We start from the raw sequence: 25,525 nt of genomic DNA, 5'->3' as shown, positions 1-25,525 counted from the left end.
AACCGGTTTAAGTAGTTTAAAGGCTAGTTTCCAGCGCCATGAAAAAAAATACTTGTTTAAACTACTTAACTCGTGATACTTTGTTAAAACAGGATTTAAATTCTTCTCTTTGGTTATCTGTAGGAAAAGATATTCCACATTTGGCTTGGATGAATAATACTTGTGAATTTTATTTGGAGGGTTTTTTGTTTTGTTTGTTTTCATTTTTTTGAGACAAGGTTTTATGTAACTCAGGTTGGATATGAACTTATGGCCAGTGTTGAGCTTTTGTGACTTTTGCTCCTGCCTCACTTGTTGAGATTACAGGTTCCCAGCACTATGTTCAGTTTTAGGCACTGCTGGGGATAGAACCCAGAGCTTCATGTGAACTATGTAATCTACTGAATTCCATGCTGGGTTCCTACAGAAGTATTTTTTTTTTGGTACCATTTATTATGGCGTTGTTATAGGGTACCCACCAGAGAAGACTACTCACAGGTTTCAGTCAACGAAGTCTTTATTAGCCTGCTGGCAAGTACAGTGGGTGTTAGGGATTTCAGTGTAACCCCAAGCCTTTTAAGCTCAAAACCATTATCTTGGTTTGTCATACTTCACTTAACAAGAACAGTTAGCTAAAAACTACAGAACCTAAGAAACAAGGTTAGTACTTTAGAGATTTTTCTATGGACTTTGATGGATTAGGTCTTTGTTTTGGCTGGTGGTGCTGTTATGTGCTGAGTTTTATGGTCTCAATGGCACTTTCATCACAGAGTCAGTTGTGCTAAAATCTGGGGGGTCTGTTACAGCATCAGTACTGTCTCCAAGCAACTTGACTCCTCTTAGGGAAAAGTAGTTCAAGATCATAATCCAGAAACAAGTGTTACTCGAAGTTACTGGATTGGTCAGTTTTGAAGCTCTTTGAGATACATATTTTATGAAATAAATAACTGAGGCTTTGTTCTTGTTTTAAGGAAGGCTTTTCCTGCTCGTGGCTTAAAATTAGAAAACAGAACTTCTCAAAAGCAATGGCCCTGAAATATCACACACAATCTAGGTACTACAGGTACTTGTTGTCGCTAGGTTGACTTTAGGTAGCTCATCATGAGTCTTAAAGACTCAATACTAGTGAATTTTGTTTCTGCTCTGTATTCTCTCCCATGTGTGTATTTCTTCTCTCCCATGTTGACAAGAGATTAGCATTTCAATCTGTAGACTACGTAAGGATCATTTTAATCATTTGGGCATCATCATAGAGGTCCTGGTCTCCAGAACATATAGGGTTTTTTGTTGTTGTTCTTGCTGTTGTTGCTCTATTGAGAGAAAATGTCTTGTTTTCTTCATAAAAAGACAGTTATAATGTAGTCTAGTAGGTTTAATTATTAATACACAAGACACTAACAAAATGCACTATTGTTGTTACTATCACAGAGTAGAAGTCTCAGACATTTGTGATTAGCTCTCTTGTTTTTTTCTGTTTGAGACAGGATCTCTCCACATATTCCTGACTGTCCTAGAACTTATGGAGATCCTCCTGCCTCTGCCTAAAATCAAAGGTGTGCCTACCATCCCTGGCTAATACAGATATTTTTATCTGCCTATATAAAATATTTTGAAGTTAGAGAAAGATATTCATTACAAAGAAGGCACTACATACATTAAAAATATAAGCTGTATCTACATTCATTAAAAATATAAACTCAGAGGCTGGATAGATGGCTCAGCGGGTAAGAGCACTGACTGCTCTTCCAGAGGTCCTGAGTTCAATTCCCAGCAACCACATGGTGGCTCATAATCACCCGTAATGAGATCTGACGCCCTCTTCTGGTGTGTCTGAAGACAGCTACAGTGTACTCATATAAATAAATACATCTTTCAAAAATATTATATAAACTCAAAATTGGAAATCCAGTGTGTTTTATATAAAGGGCTATTACAATTAGAAGGCATTCAAGCTTTAGAAGAAAGGAGGAGGGTCAGTTAAAAAGAAACATGATGCAGTTTTGCTTGAGCACTTTCTGGACAGGCTTGTCTTGGAAGTTAAACATTAAGTTCCAGAATTTTGATATAAGATCAGAAAACATCTGAAGCTGGTGGACATACACTCACTGTGACTGAAGGGATGCTACAGCTAATGGAAGAAGTAGAAACAATACACTGGAATGGAATCCTTGGTGGTTTCTTACAGGCACGTGGGCACTGAAAGGGGAAGAGGTTTGGGGAAAACCACTGTGTTAGGCATCATTGCAATCTAGACTGTATAGACATGGAAAGAGCCTCCAGTAGTCTGATTGTATTGTTTTTTTTCTAGACGTTTATTTGTATTTCTGTATATACGTGTGTATCCCTGTACACGTATGCTCAGGTACTTGAGGAGCTGGAGCCGTGCTGGTTGAGTCTCCTGATGTCCCCAGGAAGAGCATTTTTAACTGAGGAGCCATCTCTCTCTCTCTCTTTTTGGTTTTTCGAGACGGGGTTTCTCTGTGTAGCCCTGGCTGTCCTGGAACTCACTCTGTAGAACCAGGCTGGCCTCAAACTCATAAATCCGCCTGCCTCTGCTTCCCAAGTGCTAGGATCAAAGGCGTATGCCACCACACCCGGCATGCATGGAGTCTTAAAAAAGCAGAGTGAGACTCACTGGGAATGGGCCTCCCGGTTTTTCATGATAACGGTAACCTAAATATTTAAAAAACCCAAAATGTTCAAAGTGTTGATTGGATCACAATTTCAAATACTTATGTCCTGTGAATTATTTTCTAGTGCTCTAGACCAGACACACCTTGCAGGGAACTGTTGAGCCACTATTTAGTGGCCAAATGTAGTGTGGCACTTGCCTTTAATGCCAGCACTCAAAGGGCAGAGGGAGGTGGGTCTCTGTGAGTTCAAGGCCAGCTAGGACTACAGGGATTCTAAGTAGTCCTAGAACTTGTAGACCCTGTCTCAAACAAACAAACAAACAAACAAAAAAGAAATTAAAGAGAATGGAGCTAATGTTGAAGAAATCCTAGAGTCAAGTGTGGTGGCATGCCTTTGATCCCAGCACTGGGAAAGCAGAGACAGGCAGTTCTGAGTTACAGGAAAGCCAGAGAAACCCTGAGCTGAAAAAAAAATTCTCTCAAGGGAATTTATGTCCAGTTTCTTAGTAGGCATGGTCCCAGTCTTCACTAATCCCCTACCCTGAGGTCATAGGAAACAATCTGTAGTCTTTCCATGCTCTTCTAGTCTTTGATATTTCCCTTATCTGGCTTCACTGGCATAGAATGACATTGTCTGATTGCTTTTTGAACATAAAATGCCCACGTCCACATTACATTTTGTCCCCAAATTCCTAGGACCAGGAAAAGTGGCAGTTGTTAAATTCTGCCTACCAAACAGGAATCTGTTCCGTAAAATATTGATACAAAGGCAGAATTTGCTTGCACGTCACAGGTCAAACTCCGGATGAATTGCACCTCCAAGATACCAACAGACTCTGCCTGATCTCTTGTGACAGGCCAGGCAAGTTGATGAGTCAACGGCATGGGTTTCAGATGTGGTTAGTCACTGTGTGCTGGCCAGTGTGCAAATCACAGCACTCTGGTAACATTAAAAACAGTAATGTATGTCAGGGAGTCAAATATGTAGTAGTTGTATCCGAGTTCCTTTTCTTTTTTTCGTCATTTCTACCACCCTAAGAAGTCATCTAAAGTATTTTTTGAGTTGGTAGAGGCTGACTCTTTGGGGTATTTTAGCCAAACCACCTAATAGTTTAATTCTGTACAGACAAACGGCTGGAAACACCTACAGGCGTCCCTAATTCTGTAAAGTAGACAGAGCGAGCACAAAGCTTTCCTAGCCTTTGGACTTATACACAACTTCACGAGGTCTGTCCTTTGCAAAAGGCGCGAACTTCCTCCTCGTCCGACCTTAGCTCAGGAATCAAAAGATGACTCCGCATTTAAAAACTGTCCCAAGCCCCAGCGCGCGGGAGCCGGAAGCCGCGCCACGTGACCCGCCGTCCCTCTGCAGTCATCCTCGGGGGAAGCCTGTCGCTTCGGCGGCTATTCCCACTTCTCCGCTCCACCGGAGCGGCTGCGCGTCCACCCGATGCAGCGCTAGGTACCCTTGATCGCTGGCTTCCCTCAATACCCCAGCCTCCTCCGGAGGACGCCTCCCGGTCCAACCGGCCGCCACCACCACCGCCACGGACCGCTTCCGCCAGGGTGCGGACCACGTGATCGCGCGAGCCTTAGGGGGGCGGGGAAAAGGCGTCTGCGCGCTCCTTCTTTACTCCAGGCCCGCGGCCCCGCCCACCCGGCCCCCAGCCGGGGAGGGGGAACCTGGCGACGCCCCGGGCACGCGTGCGCACGCGGTTCTCGCGGTGTCTCGCGCTCGGCCCCGCCCCCCGCTGCCCCCGCCCTTTCCGCCCCTCCCTCCCTCCGCCCTGTCTCTCGGCAGCATCGAGGGTGGCAGCGGCTTGCACAGCTTGTTGGCTCTCTATATAAAGGGGAGAAGCAGGCGAACCGGACGGCTGGAGCTGCAGCCGGTGGCGGCAGCGGTGGCGCGGGGAGCGGTGACCGGTGTTGGTTTCCCTCCTCGGCGCCGAGTGGGGAGCGGGTGACGCCCCCTAACCCCCTAAGGGGTCGTGGCTAATTTTTTCCCCCCATTTTTTCTTTTTTCTTTAGGCTATTCTCGAGGTTTTTAGCTGCGGGAGGAGTGCCCCCCTCCTCCTGCTCTCCCGCCTCTTACTCCTTCTGGATCGGTTTTGTTGAGAGATTTTTTTTTTTTTTTTTTGCCCCACTCTTGGCGGGTGACTTGGGTCACCCTCCGGGTCTCAGTTTTTTTTTTTTTCTTTTTTTTTAATTTTCTTTTTTTTTTTTTTTTCCTTTCTTTCTATCTCGTTCCCTCTTGTTTGTGTTGTGTGTGGAAATGGCGAACTCGGCAAACACAAACACCGTGGTAAGGACGTGGTGCGGTGGCCGGCGGGGGCTGCGAAGGTTCCGGCGGCAGGCAACGGCTGGCTGGGACGGACGGACGGACGGATGGACGGACGGACGGGCGGGGGCGGACCCGGGCGAGGCGGCGCTCCCGACCCGGTCCCCTCCGCCCTCCACCACCGCCGCTGCCCGCCGCGGGCCTGGCCGGGCGGGGGGGACGCCGAGGGCTGGCGGGAGGAGGGCGGCGGGGGCCGGGAGCGCCGCGGGGCGGGCCACGCAGGCCGTTGGGGCCCTGGCTTGCCGACCCCGGGGCGCGGACAGGCGGGCGACGGCCCCACGCGGGGCCCCGGACCCGGCCAGTCCCCCGAGCGAGCGGCTGCGGGTCGAGCCCCGCGTCTGAGGAAGCCTCTCGGATACCGCCAAGGCCGGGCGTGCCTTCGGGGGCTCTCCGGAGGTGGTGCTTTGGGAGAGCCTCCTTTGGGGCCGATTTTACTAATCCTCGGAAAGGAAAGAAAGAAAGAAAAAAAAAGACAAAAAAAAAAAAAATGAAGGTTGGAAAGCACTTATCTCGGTTCCTCCCCAGTGGGTAAAATGGCGAAGGGGAAGCAAAACCCCCGCGGTATCTTCGACTAGCAAAAGCACCAGAACAAACAAAGCCTACAGTGAGTGGCCCAAGAATCCCCGCTTTCGCCTCGAGATTTGCCTACTTCTTCCCGTTGCTCCCTTTTTTTAAAAAAGATTTTTTTTTGGTTACTTGCGATCACGTAGGTTTGCAAAAAGCAGTCACATAAAAATAACCTTTTAAAAGAGTCACCAACGCAATGTGATCACTAGGCCACCCCATCTCTTGGTTCTTTTTATTATGACAATAAAGCACAATTTTTGTTTTTGTTTTTTTTGTTTGTTTGTTTCTTTTTCTTTTTTTTTAATTTTTTTTTGCCCGGTCCCAAACGCCGCAGAGCAGCCTGCGGCTGCCCGACACTGTACCGTTGGCGACTCGGGTCGATCCATCATGGCTGCGGCCGCTTACCCTGCTTTTCAGTGCCTGCGCCTTGTGGTCCTCCTCCCTTTGGCTGCCCTGTTTATATAGAGCCATTGCCGCTCTCTAATATAGACTCTGCCAGGATGGGAAGGTGCTTTTCAGGCCTACGTCACCGCCTCTCCATTTAAACACCAGATCCGGCTTTAAATAGTGAGAGCTGCTGAGCGCGGGGCTGGGAGGTGCGTGTTCCCGAGGCGAGAGGAGCCGGCGTGCGGAGCTCATTTTATTTCACGCCGAGATTTCGCTCCGGAGCCGGGAGGCTCTTGTCACGGACCCGAGTGTTTTGCTGTGGCCGCTAGAGTGTACTGCCTTTGTTTGTAGTGGGAAGTAGGCCAGGATTGCAACCTCGTTTTGTTCTTTTTTCCTTCCCTTTATTTATAAGAGTTTAATTTTAAATCGTTTTAGATCAGATAAGATGATTCTCCCCCCCCCCCGCCGCCCCCTTGGAGGAGATACGGTCAACATTCTCGGCTTAAAAAAAAATGCGTTGTACAGTAAATGTTTCCGGAAGAGGACATGAGTTTGGTAGTGTGTTCTTAATACTCAAGGCATGAAGCTTTTCAAAGAAATAGTGACTGACGCTCCTCTGTGAGATCTGTGCTCACAATCCATTGCTTGATGTGTGTGTAGAGGCACAGCCTAAACTGAGCTTTTAAGAATTAAAGATTAAGTGGTGGTTTTAATGTTACCAGTGGCTAGCATGGTATCTAGTATAAAAATCCACCTAGGTGACCTAATATTGTGCCTAAAATGTAGCACCTTCTAAAAGGAACCTTGCAGTTAATCACTTGCTAATGCTACACGCAGTCTCTAGTTCGCCAGTTTCAGAGTTTGGAATACTGTTTTAAAAGGACAGATCTAAATGACCTTGTATGCCATAAAGACAAAAGCCTACTCCAGTGAAGGTTAGAATTTCAGCATTTCCCTTTTTCCTTCAACAACAGTGCTTCTGAATGGGTTAATTTGTAGGCTGGTTGCCGAATGATTAATTACATAGAAGCAGAGAAGGGCATTTCCTGCTTCAAGTGTTGGAATCTCCAAGGAAAGGGTTTTAGGGTAACTGATTTCAGAAACATTAAAACATCTGGTTTGCTGGAAACTTATCCTACCAATTTAAAATTACATGGCCAGTATAGAGTGTAGTGGTGTGTAGCCTGAAGGTAGACCAGGACAGGGAAAAAAAAAACGAAGGTAGCTTTTGTATAATCAAATGCTGATAAGACTGCTGGGTATGACCAGGAGATGACTCGTGAACAAAAAGTTCCCCCAAAATCTAAGATATGGAAAGGCTGTGAGATGGGACAGGCATTAAATCAAGCAGGGCTAGTAGGAACCAGGAGTAACCATGAACTGTTATTAATCACGATGGTTGACATTTTGGTCACGATCAAGGAAATTAGAACTGGAATTTGTGTTGACTGTGCATAAAGAACTTTGGTTTATGAACTACTTTGCCCAGCCTTACAGTTTTCTGTCATTGTCAAATTTAGTTTACAGGGTCTCTGTATATTGATCAGGCTGGCCTGGAACTCTGATACCCTCTTGTCTTTGCCTCCAGAGTGATAAGCCTGACTTAGGATTGTAGTATCTTTAATTAAAGTCACAATTTAAAATAAATTTTAGATAGTTGGCCAAATGGCTTGTATTTAAAAATTATTTAAGGATTTCTTAAAGCCTGCTAACATTTTGAAATCAGTCTTTTATTGAATCTTATTTTTCCTTTAAAGCCTAAATTGTATAGATCTGTGATTGAAGATGTTATTAATGACGTACAAGACATTTTTCTGGATGATGGAGTGGATGAACAGGTCCTGATGGAACTAAAAACTGTGAGTTTGTCTCTTTTTAAAAAGAATAGTTCAGTAATAAAGAACTTTTCTATAGGATGAATGTTTGACTTTAAGGAGAGACAATATAGTGTAGCGAAGGGTATTGATTTAAACCTCAACTGTTCCTTCTATACTTCCTCTAACTGGGTAGGTAGATAACTTATATTTCAGCTTTCTTCCCTGTAAGATAGGAATTGGTAGTACAGACTCATTGGGCAGTTGTTCTTAGGATTAAGTGTATTAAGTATAGAGAATACCTATCAAAATGCCTAATAATAGCTTTACTTGCTCACATGTGGTATTTTATGGTCCAGTTGCTTGACATGTCAGTAATAGTATTTAATTTTTTGTATTCCTATATTTGTAATCTAAAATTTGTTTATGATGGAGCAATTGAACAAATGCTTGATAAAAGAACGTGAGTACTAGAGTAAAATCCTTTTATGTATAGCAAATGCCCCTTTCACATATTAAACGCTGAGCTAGTTTTTCTTCTTAGGTTTATGCATAAATACTTAGAGTTTTAAAATGGCATTTGTGTGGGCACTGGAGAGATGGCTCAGTGCTTAAGAGTCTGACTGTTCTTCCAGAGGAACTGAAATCGATTCACAGCACCCACATGGTGGCTCACAATGGTCTGTAAGTACAGTTCCAGGAGATGCCCTCTTTTGGCCTCCAGACATCAGTCAGCACACAAGTGGTGCACAGACAGTCATGTAGGCCAAACACTTGTACACACACAGTGCTTGTGTCTCCTGGTGGTAGCATGAGGTGAAAGTGGAGGAGTTTTGTACTTGTTGCACTAAGTACCCGATTTGAAAATTTCATAGTTTATTATTCTTTCATTTAAAAGTTGCATCATGTGTGGTTGGGGAAGTGACTCATCAAGTAAATTAAGAGGATCTGAGTTGACATCTCCTTCACCACATAGAAGGCGGGTATGACCACATGTGCCTGTCACCCAGTGTTGGGGGATGGAGACTGGGTTCCAGGAGCTTGGTGACCAGCCTGAAACTCCAGGTTTCAGTGAAAGACCTGGTGAGTGATGGGGAGGACAGTTAACATCCTTCTAAAGGCTTCACATGCATGCATACAAACATTGTCCTCCGAGAGAATCATTAGCCCAGTTCAGCACCTTACATGCCCAGTGCTTACCATGCCTTTCTTCTAGATTCTGTTCATGTGCAGCAGGGTTCCTTTAGGTATATTTACTGTGCTGATGACTGTCCTAAAAATATGTATACTCTGTGCATAGTAAAATGTGTGAAAGATCTGCACACTTTATTCTTAATGATTGTTGGAAGATCCACTATTCTAACAGAACGGTATGCAGGTTGAGTTATATATTGCTGAACTTTTAATATTTTAAAGTAACATTTGCTTTCTCAATTGTGTAAGTGTATGAGAAATTTTTCTTTCTATCCTTGAACTAAAACCAGTGAAATGCAGGGGCAGATGGGAAGTCCAGCTTCTTTAAGGCTTACCAGCTTTTTCTTTTTTTTTTTCTAGTTAATTCTGGGAAAATTGGTATCATTTATGCAAGCCTAGACTTCTCATTTTAAAATCTGAACATTAAAAGTATCTCAATTTTTTTTTGAAGTCCTCATTAATATTTTTGGAAAGAGACAAATGGAACAGAAGCTGACTTTCTAAAGTTGTCCTCTGACGTGTGCTTTGGCATGTGGACACCCCCATCATACATACGCAAAATAATAAAAAATTAGAGATAAATGGGCCGAGGTCAGAAGGTTATAACTGTTGGGTTAGAAACTGGGAGTAGCTTCTTTACAGCTGTGCTCAAATCATCACAGTTAATAAGTGGTTAGGGAGCGCGAGCTGTGGTCGTCTCCAGTCACACGGAGAAGCTAGAATTTAGCTCTCATTTTAAATAAAGTCTGAGCTTCAGCGTGGTGATAAAATACGTCTTAATATAAGCACCTTTGGACAACTTCTAGAATATTCACTACGAGTTTGCCAGTGTAAGAAAAGGAAAAAAGTAAGTTTCAGTGAACCGAGTAACACCTATCTGGAGAGAACTATAGATGCTCTGAGTGCTCAAGGATACAAGTGTTAGAATGCTGCTTACGAAACAGGAGTGGGAAGAGCGTGGGGCGGCACAGAGTAGCTACATTACATGAAGGATAAGAAAATACGCTTAGCTCCTACAGGGAGAGAAATGGAACGCTTAAAGGTAAAAGTCGTAGAATGCCTCCTTTGAAATAGGATTTGGAACAACATGGGAACAACATAAAGTATGTAATTAAATGAAGAATAGACAAGCTTATCTTGGTCCTTAGTGTACTGGGGAATGTTTAACCCTTTGCTGCCCTCAGTAGTTGTCTTTTCTGTCACATTATGTAAAAGATACAATTTCTAGAGGTATAGAAATGAGCCCCCAAAACTTTAATTGATTATGGTATGGGTCAATCTGGGGTCTTTATTATTTTCTCTTGCTTTGTGGTTGACAGTTTATCTTCTGACTGGTCCCCGTAGCTGTTAAACATTCTAGTCAAAGAAATGAAGCTGTCTTGGAAAAATGAAGAGTCTTTATTTGCATGTTTCTTATATTCGAAAGTAACCCATTCAACAGTTAATCTTCAGTTTCTACCATCATTCTTGTTCGGTGTGACCGGCACCCAGTGTGGCTCTGTAATCTTGTCAATGCTATTTTTGTTATGTTAAGTGGGGCAGCTCTTAGACCTTGGGTTGTGCTAAGAGGTAAAGCTGTTAGATGAGAATGAACCTAATTCTCCGCACTCAATTTCTTCAGGACCTCATTAGAATTCTAAGAATGCGCCCTAGATTTAAGATCGACCCTAGCCTTGTTCAGGGCTTTCTGCAGGGATGAAGTGCTGTGTGGCTGTCACCTCCGGCCCAGCCATGTGTGGCTGTTAAGCATTTGCAGTGTGATTAAAAGAACTGAGGAACACATTTTTGTTAATTTTACTTAATTTAAATTTAAATCGCTACATGTGGCTAGTGATTCTTACCACATTGAGCTATTCAGATTTTCTTGCTAACAGGGTTAGCATCCATTGTGTGTTTTGTGATTTATAATGGGCTTTGTGAGTTAGCTCTGACCCTTCTCCTTTTGTAATTGTTTGACAGATTATCAAGGTTGCTAAGGCTATCAGATAGAGTGGTAAATTAGATGATGAACTGAGATGCATTGTGAGAATGCAAATCATTTAAAGATTAACTAGATACTGTAGGAAATGTCATTTAAAAAACAAAACCAAACAAACCCAGCCAATTATTTACATGAGTTCCTGACCTGTTAACTGCTCACTTAACCCACGTGTAACCTGTGGGAGCTGGGGAAGGCATGAAGACAGGCTGTATTTAAACGGAGTGTGTATTATTGGCAGGTGACTGGATGGGAATGACACTTCAGAAATCTTCAAAGTAAATAATGAGCAACTGAGGAAGGGAAGGCAGGAGAATTAGCACAGTGTGAGGGCTATGTAGTGAGGCTGTCTCAGAAAACCAAAAAAACCAAAACAAGCTGAAAACAAAAACTCAAAAGTGAATGATAAACCAGTCTGCCAGAGCTACCTATATCTAAATAGCAAGCACAACTCAATATATAACCCATGGGATTCCGAGCCCTCATTCTCATTTGCCCCCCTTCCATCAAATCACTCTCTATCAGACCCGGAGCCTCACACAAGCCAGGCCAGTGCTGTGCCAGTGAGCCACATCCTTAATCCTTTGTGTCTGTCTGTGCTGATAAAATCCTCAGGTAGAGACGAGTCTAGAATTTCAGGTTATAAGTCTCTAGTCCCTAAGTTTGGTGCATTTACCAGGTTGGACTGATTGGTTAATAGCTGCATACAGAGTGTTCTGCCAGTTGCACCCTTTAGTTGTGTTCAGAAATATTTTATTGCTAATCTCCCTAAGGAAGTGGTAGAAAAATCACCACTAGTTGAGAACCATTTTTCTAAATAAACCCTAATTATACATAGATACTTGATACACTGATACAAATGCCTAAACTATACATTGAATAATTACCTGCTTTCTGTCCTTTGACAAGAACATTTAGCTACGAGGTAGTGGAAATGTCTAGGTGTGCCATGAAAGAAAAGACCTAAATTCACATTTCTACCTTCTTTTAGTCAAAGGGTGGTCAGAATTGACTTTTGACTCAGACTGTGAAGTGCCCATTCTCTAGCAGTGTGTTGGGCCAGACATTTGAAATGATTCTCCTGTTTCTACAAAGTACCCAGCTTCTGGATAAATTGTACAGGAAATTTTATTTCAGAGCTCCCAAGAGATGTTAGGGAGACCAGCTTCTGCAAAGAGCAAATGAGACAGAAAGTAGAGGAAGGAGCTGGTTAATGAGACGGGCATTAGGGCAAGGCAAGGGCAGTGCCAGGAGCAGTGCTCAGGGACGCTGGCTTAGACGCCTGCCTTGTAGTCATCCTACTTTTGCCTTTGTTATTTGTTGATCTTGGAAACTTGCCTAACTTCTTGTTCTTCAGGTTCATTTTCTTTAAAGAAGGAGGTGATAATGTCTATAACTGTACTTACCTCTATAGAATTAAATAAAATTTAGTTACTAGACTGTCTCGGTGACACATACAGTTGTGTGTACCTCCTCAGTCTTTTTGGGAACAGAAGGTGAAATATTTGTCATGTCAATTTTTGGTGCCTAGGCAAACATTGCTGAAGTGTACCGGGTATGTCAGAATTAATAGTTTACTTGTGGGAAAGAGAGTAAATAGAAAGAAAAGAGCTCTTCCAATTTTCTAAGCAAAGACATACTTAACAATTCAGTTTCCTATTTCAGCGTTACTATTACCAAAACAGTGTAACATTATCTTAACAGCTGACATTTAGAACCTAGAATTTTTGGATAAAGTTACAATTTTGGAGAAGTGAAATTGAAGAGCTATGGTTGAGCAGTTAAGAGCACTTGTTGCTCTTACAGAGGGCCTGGATTCAGTTCTCAGTGTCCACATGGAGGCTCACCACCACCCATAACTCCATTTCCAGGGAAGCTCAATACATCCTGGCAAAACCCGTATGTGCATGAACCTTTTTTAAAACTGAAAGTAAAATATAAACCCTGAGAGAGTAAATCAACCTCACTTGATGGCATAAGCCTGCTGCTTAGTTATATGGTGTTATTTCTGTATTTGTTAACTTACTAGAACATTTATGATTGCTAAGTTCTGATTCTTGATTGACTAGCCCAACCCCTACAGAACTTTTGACAGTATGTGGGACCATGTTCATGTGTCAAAACTAGCCACCATCTTTGATATCTAGGAGGCAAGAACTAGGCATGTTGCATTTCCTGTGGGCCATCCCGTACGATACAGATAGACTCTGCCTAAAATGCCAGTAACATCCTATACAGAAAACAATTCTAAGAAACATTAGTTTATTTTTATAATCTTTCTTTAATTAATCTTTTCTTTACATTTAATGCTAAATGGCTGGTAAAATCCCAGTTATCTGTTAAATCGGAGTAAAATAATGTCTTCATGAAGGAATTCATTCAAAAGTAGAACTATCTCTAATGGCTCAGGGAGTAACTCCCCCCCCCCAACCCCCCCAAAGAAAAGAAAACAGAAAACCCAACAAAAACAAGCCAGGGTCTCACTTTGGAGCCCTGGCTGGCCTTGAAAACAGATCCACCTGCCCCTGTCTCCCAAGTGCTTCGGATTAAAGACATGCATCAGCATGCCCAGCCTAAGTGACTGCCTTCCTTTGGGGCTATGGAACTTTGCTATGTTTCATTTTAGAAACTGAACATGAAGAGCTATGGAATAGTGTAAGGTTATTTAACAGAGAGTCGTTTAGTACTGTAGTTACAGCAGCAGCCAGTCTGGCAGATAGGCCGTACTAAGCCTCTGCCCCAGAGTCTGACTGAGTGGGGTAGTAGAGTGGGACCAGGATGCTTTTTTCAAAATAGTGTTCTAGTTCCCCTTAGCTACAGTCTTTCTTTAAACCTTTAAAAAATGTGTGGTGTGTTTGCTTGCATGTATGTCTGCACCATGTTTGTGCTTGGTGCTTGTGGAGGCCAGTAGATGGCCTTGGATTTCTTAGAACTGGGGTTACACAGACTATTGAGAGCTCTCCTGTGAGTACTGGTAATTGAACCTGGGACCTCTGAAAGAGCAGCGAGTGCTTTTAACTGCTAAGCCTTCTCTTCAGATCCCTGATCTAATTTTTTGATGTTTTGTTTATCCTTGGTCAGCTTTGTTAAAAAAATATTAAGTGAAGTAATCCAGAACTAAGCAATTTGTGAATTGTAGGTTGTGTGCATTCCGACTAGAATGACGCAATCTCTCCCCAACCAGTTGTATAGTCTTCAGTTTGTGAGTCATTTCTCTGTCCAGCTTATCCATTCTGCATATGCAGCTCATCCATTAATCATTTAGTGTCCACCCAGTTGCCAGAATATCTGTGCAGTGTCGTAGTGTGTGTTCAGATAACCTCCCAGAGTGTCTGCAGACTTCCCCTGAATCTTATCACATAAACATTGTATTTTATATCCCCATGAGAAGCTGCAAACATTCAGGAAGGTACTTTGAGAAAGAGACTACAATCACATAGCTTTTTATCACAGAATATCCTTATAGTTCTGTTTTATTGCACTATATATAATTTGCACATTAAACTTTTATCATGGGTGGCTGGGTATATATGTATGTATGTATGTAGAGGGAAAGATCATATTTGAGTCACAACATACAATTGGGAGGTGGGCTATTTTCACATAAGGGTGACTATTATAGGGTATATACATATACATCATACTTTATAGATGTGCAGATTAATATAATTGATGTCTATAATAGTCTACAGATTATTACAGTTAAGTAGAAGATGTATTTGTAAACTTTAGAAAGTTAATCCATTAACAGTGCCGAAAACAGTGTTCTTAAGCTTTTATATACACTGTATAACCCAAATAAAAACACAGAAACTGTTTTCTATGTTACATTTTCATTTCAATTTGATATTCTTCATAAAAAAAATTCAGCATTGACATCACCAAACAGGGTTTCTCTGTGTAACAGAGCTGTGGCTATCCTGGACTTACTTTATAGACCATGCTGGCCTCAAATTCACAGATCTGCCTGTCTCTGTCTCCTGAGTCCTGTGATTAAAGGCATGAACAACCACACCTGGCTCAACACTGACTTTTTATGACACACTAATAGGTTGATGTCCTCTATTTGAAAAGCATTGATTTAGACTTTAGTACAACTTATAATTACTTTTGCAAACAACACTAAATAACCCATGCAATTCATAATGGCGTGTGGCTCCTGCAGATAGACTAAGTCTGGGACCCCCACCTCAGAATTAGCTTTCCTCCTCTTGTGTAGCTGCCACCTCCTCCTTTCTTTCTTTTTCTTTCTTTTCTTGTGGTCCTGTTTTTGTGATTCTCGTTTCATGCTAACTTGGCAAGCACTCTTACTACTAAAATACACTGTGAACCTTCTCAGTTATGAATTTTGATTGCTAGGTCCTTGACAGGAGGAAATAGGGGGTAGAACATGTACTCAGCCGCACATTACATGTCGCCAGTATTTCTGTTTATCATAGAGGCATCATTGGAATGATGGGATCACAACCAATTGATGGTAAAAACAGTAAAACATTGACTTTAGGAAAGTTGAAGAGGGCTAGAGAGATGGCTCAGTCATCTGCACACAGAACATAGAGTTCTGTTCCTAGAACCTACAGCCAGCTCCCAGCTGCCTGTAATTCTAGTGCCAGGGGATTCTGCACCCTCTTCTGGTTACTGAGGGCAACCACAAGCATATGATAGGCATTCACACACCAACAAATTAAAAAAAAAAAAATATATATATATATGCATATATATATTTTTTAAAACCTATGATGGATTGGGAATTAAACACGGTTAGAAAGTGTACTTTCAGAACTAGTTTGGAGCCAGCCAGTGGTGGTGCACACCTTTAATCCCAGCACTTGGGAGGCAGAGGCAGATTTCTGAATTTGAGGCCAGCCTGGTCTACAGAGTGAGTTCCAGGACAGCCAGGGCTACACAGAGAAACCCTGTCTCAAAAAAACAAACAAACAAACAAACAAAAAACAACAACAAAAAAACCAAAAAAAAAAAAAAAAGAAAAAAGGAAAAGAACAGAACTAGTTTGGATCTTGAAGCTTCATCACCTCCTCAATTAGAAAATTACACTGTAAACTTCTTTTCTCCTCTTGAGGCAGTATCTCTGGAAATGTATAGACCAGGCTGGCCCTGGACTCATAAAAATCCACCTGCCTCTGCTTCCCAAGTGCTGTGATTGAGGGTGTGTGCCATTATGCCTGGCTTAAAAAATAGTTTCTTAAACACTGACAGTTCTTATATTTTTGGTTGTGAGCCTAGCCTTTAACGGCTGAGCCGTCTCTCCAGCCCGTGACAATTCTTTTACTTCATATTTTGATTTTTTTTAAAAGAAAATTGTATTTTGTCTGTGTGTTGCACATACATATGTATGTGTATGTACCACCATGTGCATGTGGAGGTTAGGTAATAATTTGTGGGAGTTGGTCCCCCCTTCCCTCTCTTTCCCTCCCTATTTCTCTCTTTCCCTCCCTCCCTCCCCCCCCCCCCCTCTGTCTCTGTCTCTCTTTGCAGAGATCAGCCAGATAAAATTTGGACTCTTAGGAACTACTACTTTGTTGCTCTTGGAAGTTGCTTTTAGTGTGGGGTTTGTAAAGGCCTCTATTATTGGCTGGAAGTTTAAAAATAATCTAAATGAATTTTCCTTTAATTTTAGATGAGGAAAATGTTTAAGAATGTTACATGATTGAGTCACATTAGTAGACAAACCAGTATTAACTGGTTTTCCAGCCTCTGATGTAATGCTGTTACATAATTAAAGCCACTACTGGATTAGTAATAACAGCTGGCATTCAGTGATCACTGACTTTAAACTGTGATAACCATGAATAGAGGTTAGTATTTTTTTAAGTATAGATTTCAGGCATTTAAGTATTGGGCTTGTTAGGGAAGTAGTTCTACTGTGAACCTGACTTGTACTTCATTTTTCAGAACACTACTAAAGACGCTGGAATTGTTGTAGCAGGTAGTCATAAATATAGGTCACGTAGAGAGGGCAGGGGGAGGGGTTTTTGCTTTGTTTTAAATCTGTATAACAAGAGGAGCCTCTGAAAGAATCCAGAAGAAACCTCTGAGTTAGCAATATCTCAAGAGCAGATCCTGGACTTAAAAACAGAATGCTTACACAGATGCCCGAGTATAAAACTGACCAAATTGTTTTCCTTGCATTTTAGAGGCACAATTTCTTATAGGAGTGAAACTCAGAATTAAACATTAAACATAGGAGAAAGCAAATACGTTATGGGAAGGGTGAAACAGTTGAAAATGTCTTCCTCTCTTTTGGATGGCTCTCCCCCTCTCCCATTATAGAACTCACCCTGTGCTGAAATGAGACAGACAGATTGGGCAGCCCTAATCCGAAAGGTCTCACCACCCAGGAATGTTACCTTTTTACATTGTTTTCAGACTTTGAAATGCTTGCATATAATAAGCAGTGAAGTTCTCTTATGTTTCACATACACCATTTATACATGGCGAGGAATTAATTGTACACACTATTTTAATGGTTTTGTGCATAAAAGAAAATTTCGTCAGGTAGAATTTTCCCGTGGTGACATCCTTTTAGGAGTCAAAAAGGTAGAGCGTGGCACGCAGAGTCGGAGTGTTTAGGTTCGCTTCTATGCTCAGCTTATAGACGTGCCTGAGCAGGAAGTGATTGTCAGTCTTCCCATTAGAAGAAGGACGTTCCAGGAGGTGTGGAGGATTGGGATGACCGTTTCAGCCTCATTTTCTTTAACTTACAAGGTTAGACAAATAGAAAGGAAGTTGGCCTATTTCATTTAGAGTGCCTTTATTTCACAAAATTCTCATTGAGGACAGATGGATGAATATTTCTCTTTTTGACTCCTATTGAAGAGATAGAAAATTTGTATTGAGCAAAGTTCTATAAAAGCACTTTAATAATTTTGAAATAGAAAGATAAGCTGTGATTATTCAGGGTTGACTTTGGGAACTCTGTTAAATAACACCTGCTAACTGGAGAATTACTCTAGAAAGTTTCTTGGAATGTAAAAAAAAATTCTTAAGTAAAATAAACATGTGATTTGATTAAGGTTTATTTTCCTTGTATAAAACTTGGGTGATTTTTTTTTTTTTGTGATTGTATTATTTCTGGAAGAAATTTACAAACACCTAATAACTTAATATTTTGTCTATATGACCAGAGTGTTCTTTAAGTCACTGAGAAGGCTTTACTGTTCTTCGTCTTAGTTGTGGGAGAATAAACTAATGCAGTCTAGGGCAGTAGATGGATTTCATTCAGAAGAACAGCAGCTTTTGTTGCAAGTTCAGCAGCAGCATCAACCCCAGCAGCAGCAGCATCACCATCACCACCACCACCACCACCAGCAAGCGCAACCTCAGCAAACGGTACCTCAGCAAGCACAGACCCAGCAGGTCCTTATTCCTGCATCTCAGCAAGGTGAGAAGGCTGGAGGTCCCTATTGTGGCTTACAAATTACACTTGTCTTTTGAAAGTATTCCTTTGACTTTTAAGTTTTATTTATTTATTTAATGTATAGGAGTACACCATTGCTCTCTTCAGACACTCCAGAAGAGGGCATTAGATCCCATTACAGATGGCTGTGAGCCACCATGTGGTTGTCTGCAATTGAACACAGGACCTCTGGAAGAGCAGTCAGTGCTCTTAACCGCTGAGCCATCTCTCCAGCCCTAATTTGACTTTTAAGTTTGATGGATCCATCATCTTTTTAAAACAGATGCTGGGGTCTGGAGATCTATACTGATTAGTCTTTTTCTTCTCTGATGGTAGAGTGCTTGCCTAGCACACCTGAAGCCCTGGGTTCAATCCCCACTACCACATAAACTGGGCTTTGTGGAGCATGTCTGTAATCCTAGCATTTAGGAAAAGGCAAGATCAGATATTTAAGGCTATCTTCTGTTATATAGTGAGTGAGTTGGAAGCCAGCCTGGGCTACATGAGACCTTACCTCAAAAATAGCAAAAGAAAATAACAAAGGCAGAAGTTACGAAGAGCATCCCTGGGAGGAGCTGTAATATGTGAATGAGCTGAGCTAGGGACCAGGTAGAGAGACGTAGAGTCCCAAGAGCATAAAGCCAGGAGGCGTTCTGTATCCCTGTGGGGGAGATAGGGAGTAGAGACAGATTCCCAGAAGTCTGGTTATGGGCCAGCTAAGCTGTTATATATGCCAGAAACACTACAAAGAAACCTTGTGTCACATAGGTCGAAGGCAAGGATCCATACTTCACACTTTATAGATATTATGTAAGATAAAAGAAAATGGGGTCCCTACCTATACAGACTTATTTTTGAATGAATTCATTATTTAATATAAGGTAGTTTTCTTTATGAAACATGTTCTTTCAAAGACATGTTTGTTTTGTGTTTTGTTCATGCATCTTCAATACTGGAGAAATTTTGTAACTTTGGTAGTCTGAAAATTTAATTCAACTTTTTTTTTTTTTTTTAAAGATTTATGCAGACAGTGCATTGCAGCTGTCTTTAGACACACCAGAAGAGGGCTTCAGATCTCATTATAGGTGGTTGTGAGCCACCATGTGGTTGCTGGGATTTGAGCTTAGGACTTTCAGAAGAGCAATCACTGCTCTTACCCACTGAGCCAGCTCACCAGCCCTTAATTAACTTTTTAGTGCTTGATTTAAAGAAAGAAAAATTCATCATAGACTCTGTCATAGTTTACAGTCTTCAAATCCTGTTATAGGTCCTGCTGCATTAGCCTTTATTGAGGTGTTGCAGAATAGCTGATTAGCTCAGTTTCACAGTGGAAGGAAATCTGGGCCCTGGAAAGATTAAGAACCTTGCCATAGCTTTAAATCCTGCACCCAGGAGGCAGAGGCAGGCAGATCTCTGATTTCAAGGCCAGCCTGGTTTACAGAGTGATTTCCAGGACAGCCAGGGTTACATGGAGAAAACTTGTCTCAAAAACTCAAACAAAGAAGGATCTCGATCCATCATACATAGTTATTTTAATATGACAAAAATCTGTTGAGTTACAAAACTTTGTGAATACTGTAGTTAGATGAATTTGACTAGAAAGGAAACTTGAGGTAACTGAAAGCTTAGTTTAAGGTGGCAGCTGTTGGGTGACTGGTTTGCTTCGTCTGAGAGCGAGCATGAAATGCACAGTGAGTAGTCAGACGTAGCAGGAGGCGAGTGTGATTGGGTTCAGCAGTTACAGCTGATAGATTTGGAGTGTCCTTTTTAGGGATTCTTTAATTTCGTGTGTGTGTGTGTGTGTGTGTAATGTGGTGGTCCATGGTATCCATGTGGCAGTCAAGACAACTTGCAGGAGTCTGCTCTCTCCTGCCACGTGGGCTCTAAGGATGGCACTCAGGTCTTTAGGCTTGGTGGCAAGTGCCCTTGCCCACTGAGCCATTTCTCCACTCTTCAGACCTGCTTTTCATTTCTTCTTTGATGGCTGTTCCTCCTATTGCCTATAGGCATGGCACTAGGATTTTAGGTCATCATAAATTAAAATTGACTTTTTTCACTCAGAGAATATCAAGATATTGGGATTATCTATGTGTTCTCTGAAATTTGCGGGGTCACACATTACTTCTGTTTCTTTTTTTAACTAACATTGCTGTTGTTTCTTACTTGTGTGATGTTTGTGTGCACACATGCAGATGTAGGTTACTTGTGTGATGTTTGTGTGCACACATGCAGATGTAGGTTACTTGAGTGTGATGTTTGTGTGCACACATGCAGATGTAGGTTACTTGAGTGTGATGTTTGTGTGCACACATGCAGATGTAGGTGCTTGTGGACCATGGTGCGTGCGTGGAGGTCAGAAGACAAGTTTAGGTGTTGACCCTTGCTTTCCACTCTCAGACAGGATCTCTGTTGTTTTCCTCCATATACACTAGGCTAGCTGTCCTCAAGCTTACAGCTCTCCTGCCTGACTCATTTCCCCACCTCATAGAGCAGTGGGATTACAGTGCTGGCTTTTATGTGTGGTCTGCAGATTCTAACTCAGGGCCTCCGGCTTGTATAGAACAAGCATTTTTAATCCATTGATTTGTATTTTTCAAATAGTTAATTAAAATGCCATGATCATGGTAGCTGTCAAGTTGCTAGAAAAGGATGTTGTAGGGTTTTTTGTTTGTTTGTTGTTTTTAGACACTGTCCTACTATATAGACCAGGTTGGCCTTGAACTCAGATCTTTCTGCCTCTGTTTCCTGAATGCTGGAGTTAAAAGCATGCACTGCAATGCCTGGCTAAGGTATTGTCATTTTATTAATGTTTTTCAATATAAAATAAATATATTCGAGCTGTTGATTTCCATAGGAAAAAAGTTTAGAAGTCTAAAATAGCATATAGTTTGAAAGTATTTTAAATTAGAAAATGCATCAAAAGCATGAAAAAGGTAAAAAAGGTTTTGGCATTTTATAACATTCCTGCAGCTCTGAAGTACTCTTGTTTGTAAATGGGCCTTTTTTCTATTTTTGTAGCTACAGCACCACAAGTTATTGTTCCTGATTCTAAGTTGCTACAACATATGAATGCATCAAGTATTACGGTAAGACTTGAACACGGCATGAACTGGCTAGAGTTCATCTAAAATTGCAGTTATTCCTATGTGTATTATTTAACAACTTGAGAATTATGGAAGATTTGTGCAAATAGCTGTTAATGACAAATTAAATCTTTATAAAACTATGTAATTTTCTTAAAAAATACCAAGATCATAGCTGACACTGGCACTTTTATGTCAGGAGGTCAGTTAAATATAAGTACAGGAAGGCTAAGTTTATAAACTTGTTGAAAATGAACTGTTTTGGACAATTCAAGATAGGTATTTCTTTTTTTTTTTTTAATGGTTTTAGAGCTTTATTGTAGAAAGAGAGAAAGAGAGAAGGTAAAAGAAAGAGAGAGGCTGGCTATGGCCCCGTGGAGAGAAGGGAGGAAGGGAAGGAGAAACAGCTAGAGATGAGAGTAAGAAAGGTGAGGCTTAAGACAGCTATTTCTTTTTTAAAAATTTAATTTTATTAGTTATTTGAGAATTGCATGTGATGTATTTTAATCATATTCACCTCTAACCCAACTCTTCCTAGATGCACCCCTTCTTTTCTATCCACACACTCAAGCTTGTACTTTCTGTTTCTTTTTAAACCATCAAATCTAGTTGTGCTAACCATGTACATTTGAGTATGTGGTCAAGGAAGCTATTTCCTTGTTTTGTTTTTCTTTTCTTTTTTTTTTTTTTTTTTGAGACAGGGTTTCAGACCAGGCTAGCCTCAAACTTACAGTGATCTGCCTGCCATATCCTGGGATTAAAGGCTCGTGTCAGCGTGCCCAACTCAGGATGCTACTGCTGAAGTCGTATGTTAAAGGAGTTTTTGTTGTGACTTAAGCATAATACATAGCTTGCCTTATTGTGATCTTTAGATTTATACCTTAAGGTGTATTTTATGCAGTTGAGTTATAAGAAGAATTTTGTTCCATTTCAGGTGGACAGGCATACTGAATATCCCATTCTTAAACGACTCATACTTAAGGCTCGTAATCTCCCATTAGATACATCAAGAGTGCTTAACTGTGAACTGAAGGAAGCCCTTCAGGCTCTTAGGATGTGTCGCCAGATCGATAATGTTATAAAAGAAACAGGAAAACAGAGTCTGACCACTTACTTAATACTTTACCACCAATGACTTATTTTCTTAAAATATGTAGACTATAAATATTGTAAGGTAGTTCCTCAGTTGTGGCGTTTTATTTTTAAAATCAACCAAAATTATTACTGAGGACAAAAATCATTTCTGAAATTGTCTCTTGGTCTGTGTAAGTATTGCTAGCAATGAGTTTTTTGTTTTTAATGAAAATATTTTTACAAACAGTTTGACTTTCTGAGTGGCATCTGGGATCTGTAAGAGTTTACAGCTGTGATGTGTAAGCATCTAAGAAGCAGGTTCGCCTGTTAGTCACATGACTTCCTCCTGTGTACTGCCAGTTTTGCAGCTTCATATACTAGCAACTCCAGCTTTTAATTTTCATTTATTTGTATTGTTTATAAATGTTTTTTTTTTCCTAAGTGTCTGACTGCTTGCCTGCGTGTATACTTGTATATCACATGCCTGCCTGGTGCCTGTAGGGCACAAAAGAGGGTGGCAGGTCCCCTGGACTTGGTGGTGAAGATGGTTGTGGGCCGCCATTTGGGTGCTGGGACTAAATAGAAAGAATCTGATTCTCTGCAAGGGCAGTAAACGCTCCCGAGCCATCTCTCCTGCTCCGGAACTGCACAAAAGTCATGCTCCTTTAAAACATAGACTCATTTTCTTAAACTCAATCTAAATGTTAGTTTCCTAAAACTTTATAAATTAAACAGTAATTAATGGTTGTATGTATTAAGGAATGTCTAAACATAATGGAATAAAAGCTACATAAATAAAGTTACAGTGAGATGCATTAAAATATGTAAAAATACAAAATTAAACTAACAGTGATAGGAATCTTTTGGGGCAAGCAAGAATCAAAAAAAAATCTTCAGAAGAACTAAATGGAGTGATTGCAGTCAAAACTCAGTCTCACTGGGGCTGTCATCGGGCACTGTGTAATCCCTTCCCTCAGGAGGCAGAGACAGGAGGGTTACCAGTTGAGGCCAGCCTGGACTAGAGTGGGGCCCTGTCCTAAAGAAAAAAAAGAGCAAGAATGTTGGTATACACCTGTGATCCCTGTACTTGGGAAGCAAAGGCAGGAGAATGACTTTTAAGTTGAAGACCAAATTGCCTGGGCAGTGGCTTCCAGGCAAAGGAGGGTTACATGCAAGAGCTACTTTAGGAAAAACAAAAGGGCACTAGAATGTGAAATGGTATTCAGATTATATGTGTAAATGTATGTGTCAAAAATAAGTTTCATTCGTAGATCTTTGGATTCACACTTCTAGGATGTGTGTGTGTGTGTATACACAAGTATTTCTTAGTTTAAGAAAAATATCTGAAGTCGAGATAATTCTGACTCCCAGGTTTGGACTAAGAAATACTTAACCTATTGCACATGTTACCTGGGTTATTGTGTCAGTGTGTTCCTCTTCCTTTTAGATAATGTGGTAGCTTAGAATTGCTAATTACAGAAACCGGAGATTCTGAGATAGATAATTTTTTATGGAGACTGTTGATTCTGGTAGTAATGTAGAAAACCAAAAACAAGGCCTTAAATGATGAGCGTGGAATTGGGTGTAAGCAACCAAAAACTGGTTCTCAGTAATATGGTCTAGCAGTAATGAATGGTGGTCTCATATGGTACAGCATGGCTGTTAGAGCATAGGCTTCTAAAACCATGCAGGTTAGGCTGAGACTGGGAGAGCTTGAATTCTGAGCAAAAGAACCTTCCCCATGAGGTTTCTTAGGGTAAATTCACTAAGAGAACTAACAGACCTCCTTCCTTGAAATAGTTTAATATGTTATTTAGGCTGCTTGTCTTCCTTGTGCTACATAGAACTTAATCTTGTTGCTAGAATGCTATGTTAGTAAATTCCTCCATGGACTGGTAAAATGCACTGTACATAAACTAAGATCTTAAGTGCACGCATAGATATGATTTTTCTTCCTTTGTTTTTTTTATTCCAGAGTGCTGCTGCTACAGCTGCTACCTTGGCACTGCCTGCAGGAGTGACTCCTGTTCAACAGCTACTAACAAATTCAGGTGACTAGAGACAAGGGAGGCAGTTTTAAATAGTGTTCAGAAGTTAACATCAAGGAACTCTTGCGGTTTTATTGTCACTGAAGAAGGAAGACAAAACTGACACTTGTTTCAGCTTTTGGTTTAAGTTGTTTAAATAATTTAAGATCTATAAAATAGAGGACTGTAACCTTACTAGGGGCTACAGTTGGAACCAGGTTTGGTAGCATATAATGCAAGCAGTTTGGAGTTGGAGGCAGGAGGTCGGAAGTTCAGTGTCATGCTTCGTTTCTACAGAGTCTCTGCATTAATGTAGTTTTCATCATATCTCTTAGAAAACTTATCTTTTGGAAAATGTATGTAGACTGTTACTTGGGCTGATATCTGTTATCTTTCTTATTTTTGTCTGTTAATTTCTAAATTTGAGGAACCAATTAGGGCTTTGTCTTGCTGCATGTTTTTGCTCACTGTTAAGGATTCTGTTATATTTAAAGGAAATACACAAGGGTATTGTTATGTTATTTGGTCATAATTTTGGCATTCTAATTGGCTCAGCAAATTTTCATTGCATGTTGATTTTTTTGTTTGTTTGTTTTTTGATTTTCGAGACAGGGTTTCTCTGTGTGGCCCTGGCTGTACTGGAACTCACTTTGTAGACCAGGCTGGCCTCAAACTCAGAAATCTGCCTGCCTCTGCCTCCCGAGTGCGGGGATTAAAGGCGTGCCCCACCAACACCTGGTGCATGTTGAAAATGTAAGCAAAGCTTTTTGCCGCAGACCCTCTATTTCCCTGTGCCTGCGTAAAAACGAGTCTCTCGAGCAGATGGGCAAAGAGTCGAATGGGGTGACAGACAGATACATGCACACAAGAGAGGTGTTGAATCTGAATGTAATTTTCTGGTAAAACATGAGACTATTATATTACAGCGAATTATCAGGAGCTACAAATCACAAGTAAGACAAGGTACACTGAAATTTACCAGATACAACAGAAAAGAATTTGCAAGAACTAGTTAAATGTTTCATTAGGGATAA

General features: G+C 41.1%; 1 protein-coding gene and 1 non-coding gene across 3 annotated transcripts in view; both read left to right on the top strand.

Annotated features, from left to right (window-relative positions):
* The first annotated feature begins 4,457 nt into the window (after window positions 1-4,457).
* The window catches only part of Gtf2a1 (general transcription factor IIA subunit 1), a 31,320-nt gene continuing 10,252 nt past the window's right edge, over window positions 4,458-25,525 (top strand). The window contains exons 1-5 of one of the 2 annotated variants that reach the window (XM_021179003.2): window positions 4,458-4,914; window positions 7,662-7,763; window positions 18,082-18,292; window positions 21,326-21,393; window positions 24,440-24,515. In XM_021179003.2, coding sequence (XP_021034662.1) covers window positions 4,885-4,914; window positions 7,662-7,763; window positions 18,082-18,292; window positions 21,326-21,393; window positions 24,440-24,515 — 487 coding nt within the window. In that variant the 5' untranslated portion in view covers window positions 4,458-4,884. Of the gene's footprint in view, window positions 4,915-5,493; window positions 5,555-7,661; window positions 7,764-18,081; window positions 18,293-21,325; window positions 21,394-24,439; window positions 24,516-25,525 lie in introns of those variants that run through there. The other variant, XM_021179006.2, reaches the window with a different exon arrangement.
* LOC115032887 lies at window positions 20,286-20,428 on the top strand. The gene has a single exon (XR_003838538.1). It is a non-coding gene; the product is annotated as a small nucleolar RNA SNORA79 (small nucleolar RNA).

Source organism: Mus caroli, chromosome 12 (assembly GCF_900094665.2).
Source record: "Mus caroli chromosome 12, CAROLI_EIJ_v1.1, whole genome shotgun sequence".
Lineage (NCBI taxonomy): Eukaryota > Metazoa > Chordata > Mammalia > Rodentia > Muridae > Mus > Mus caroli.
This window is presented reverse-complemented; position numbering and strand designations above follow the sequence as displayed.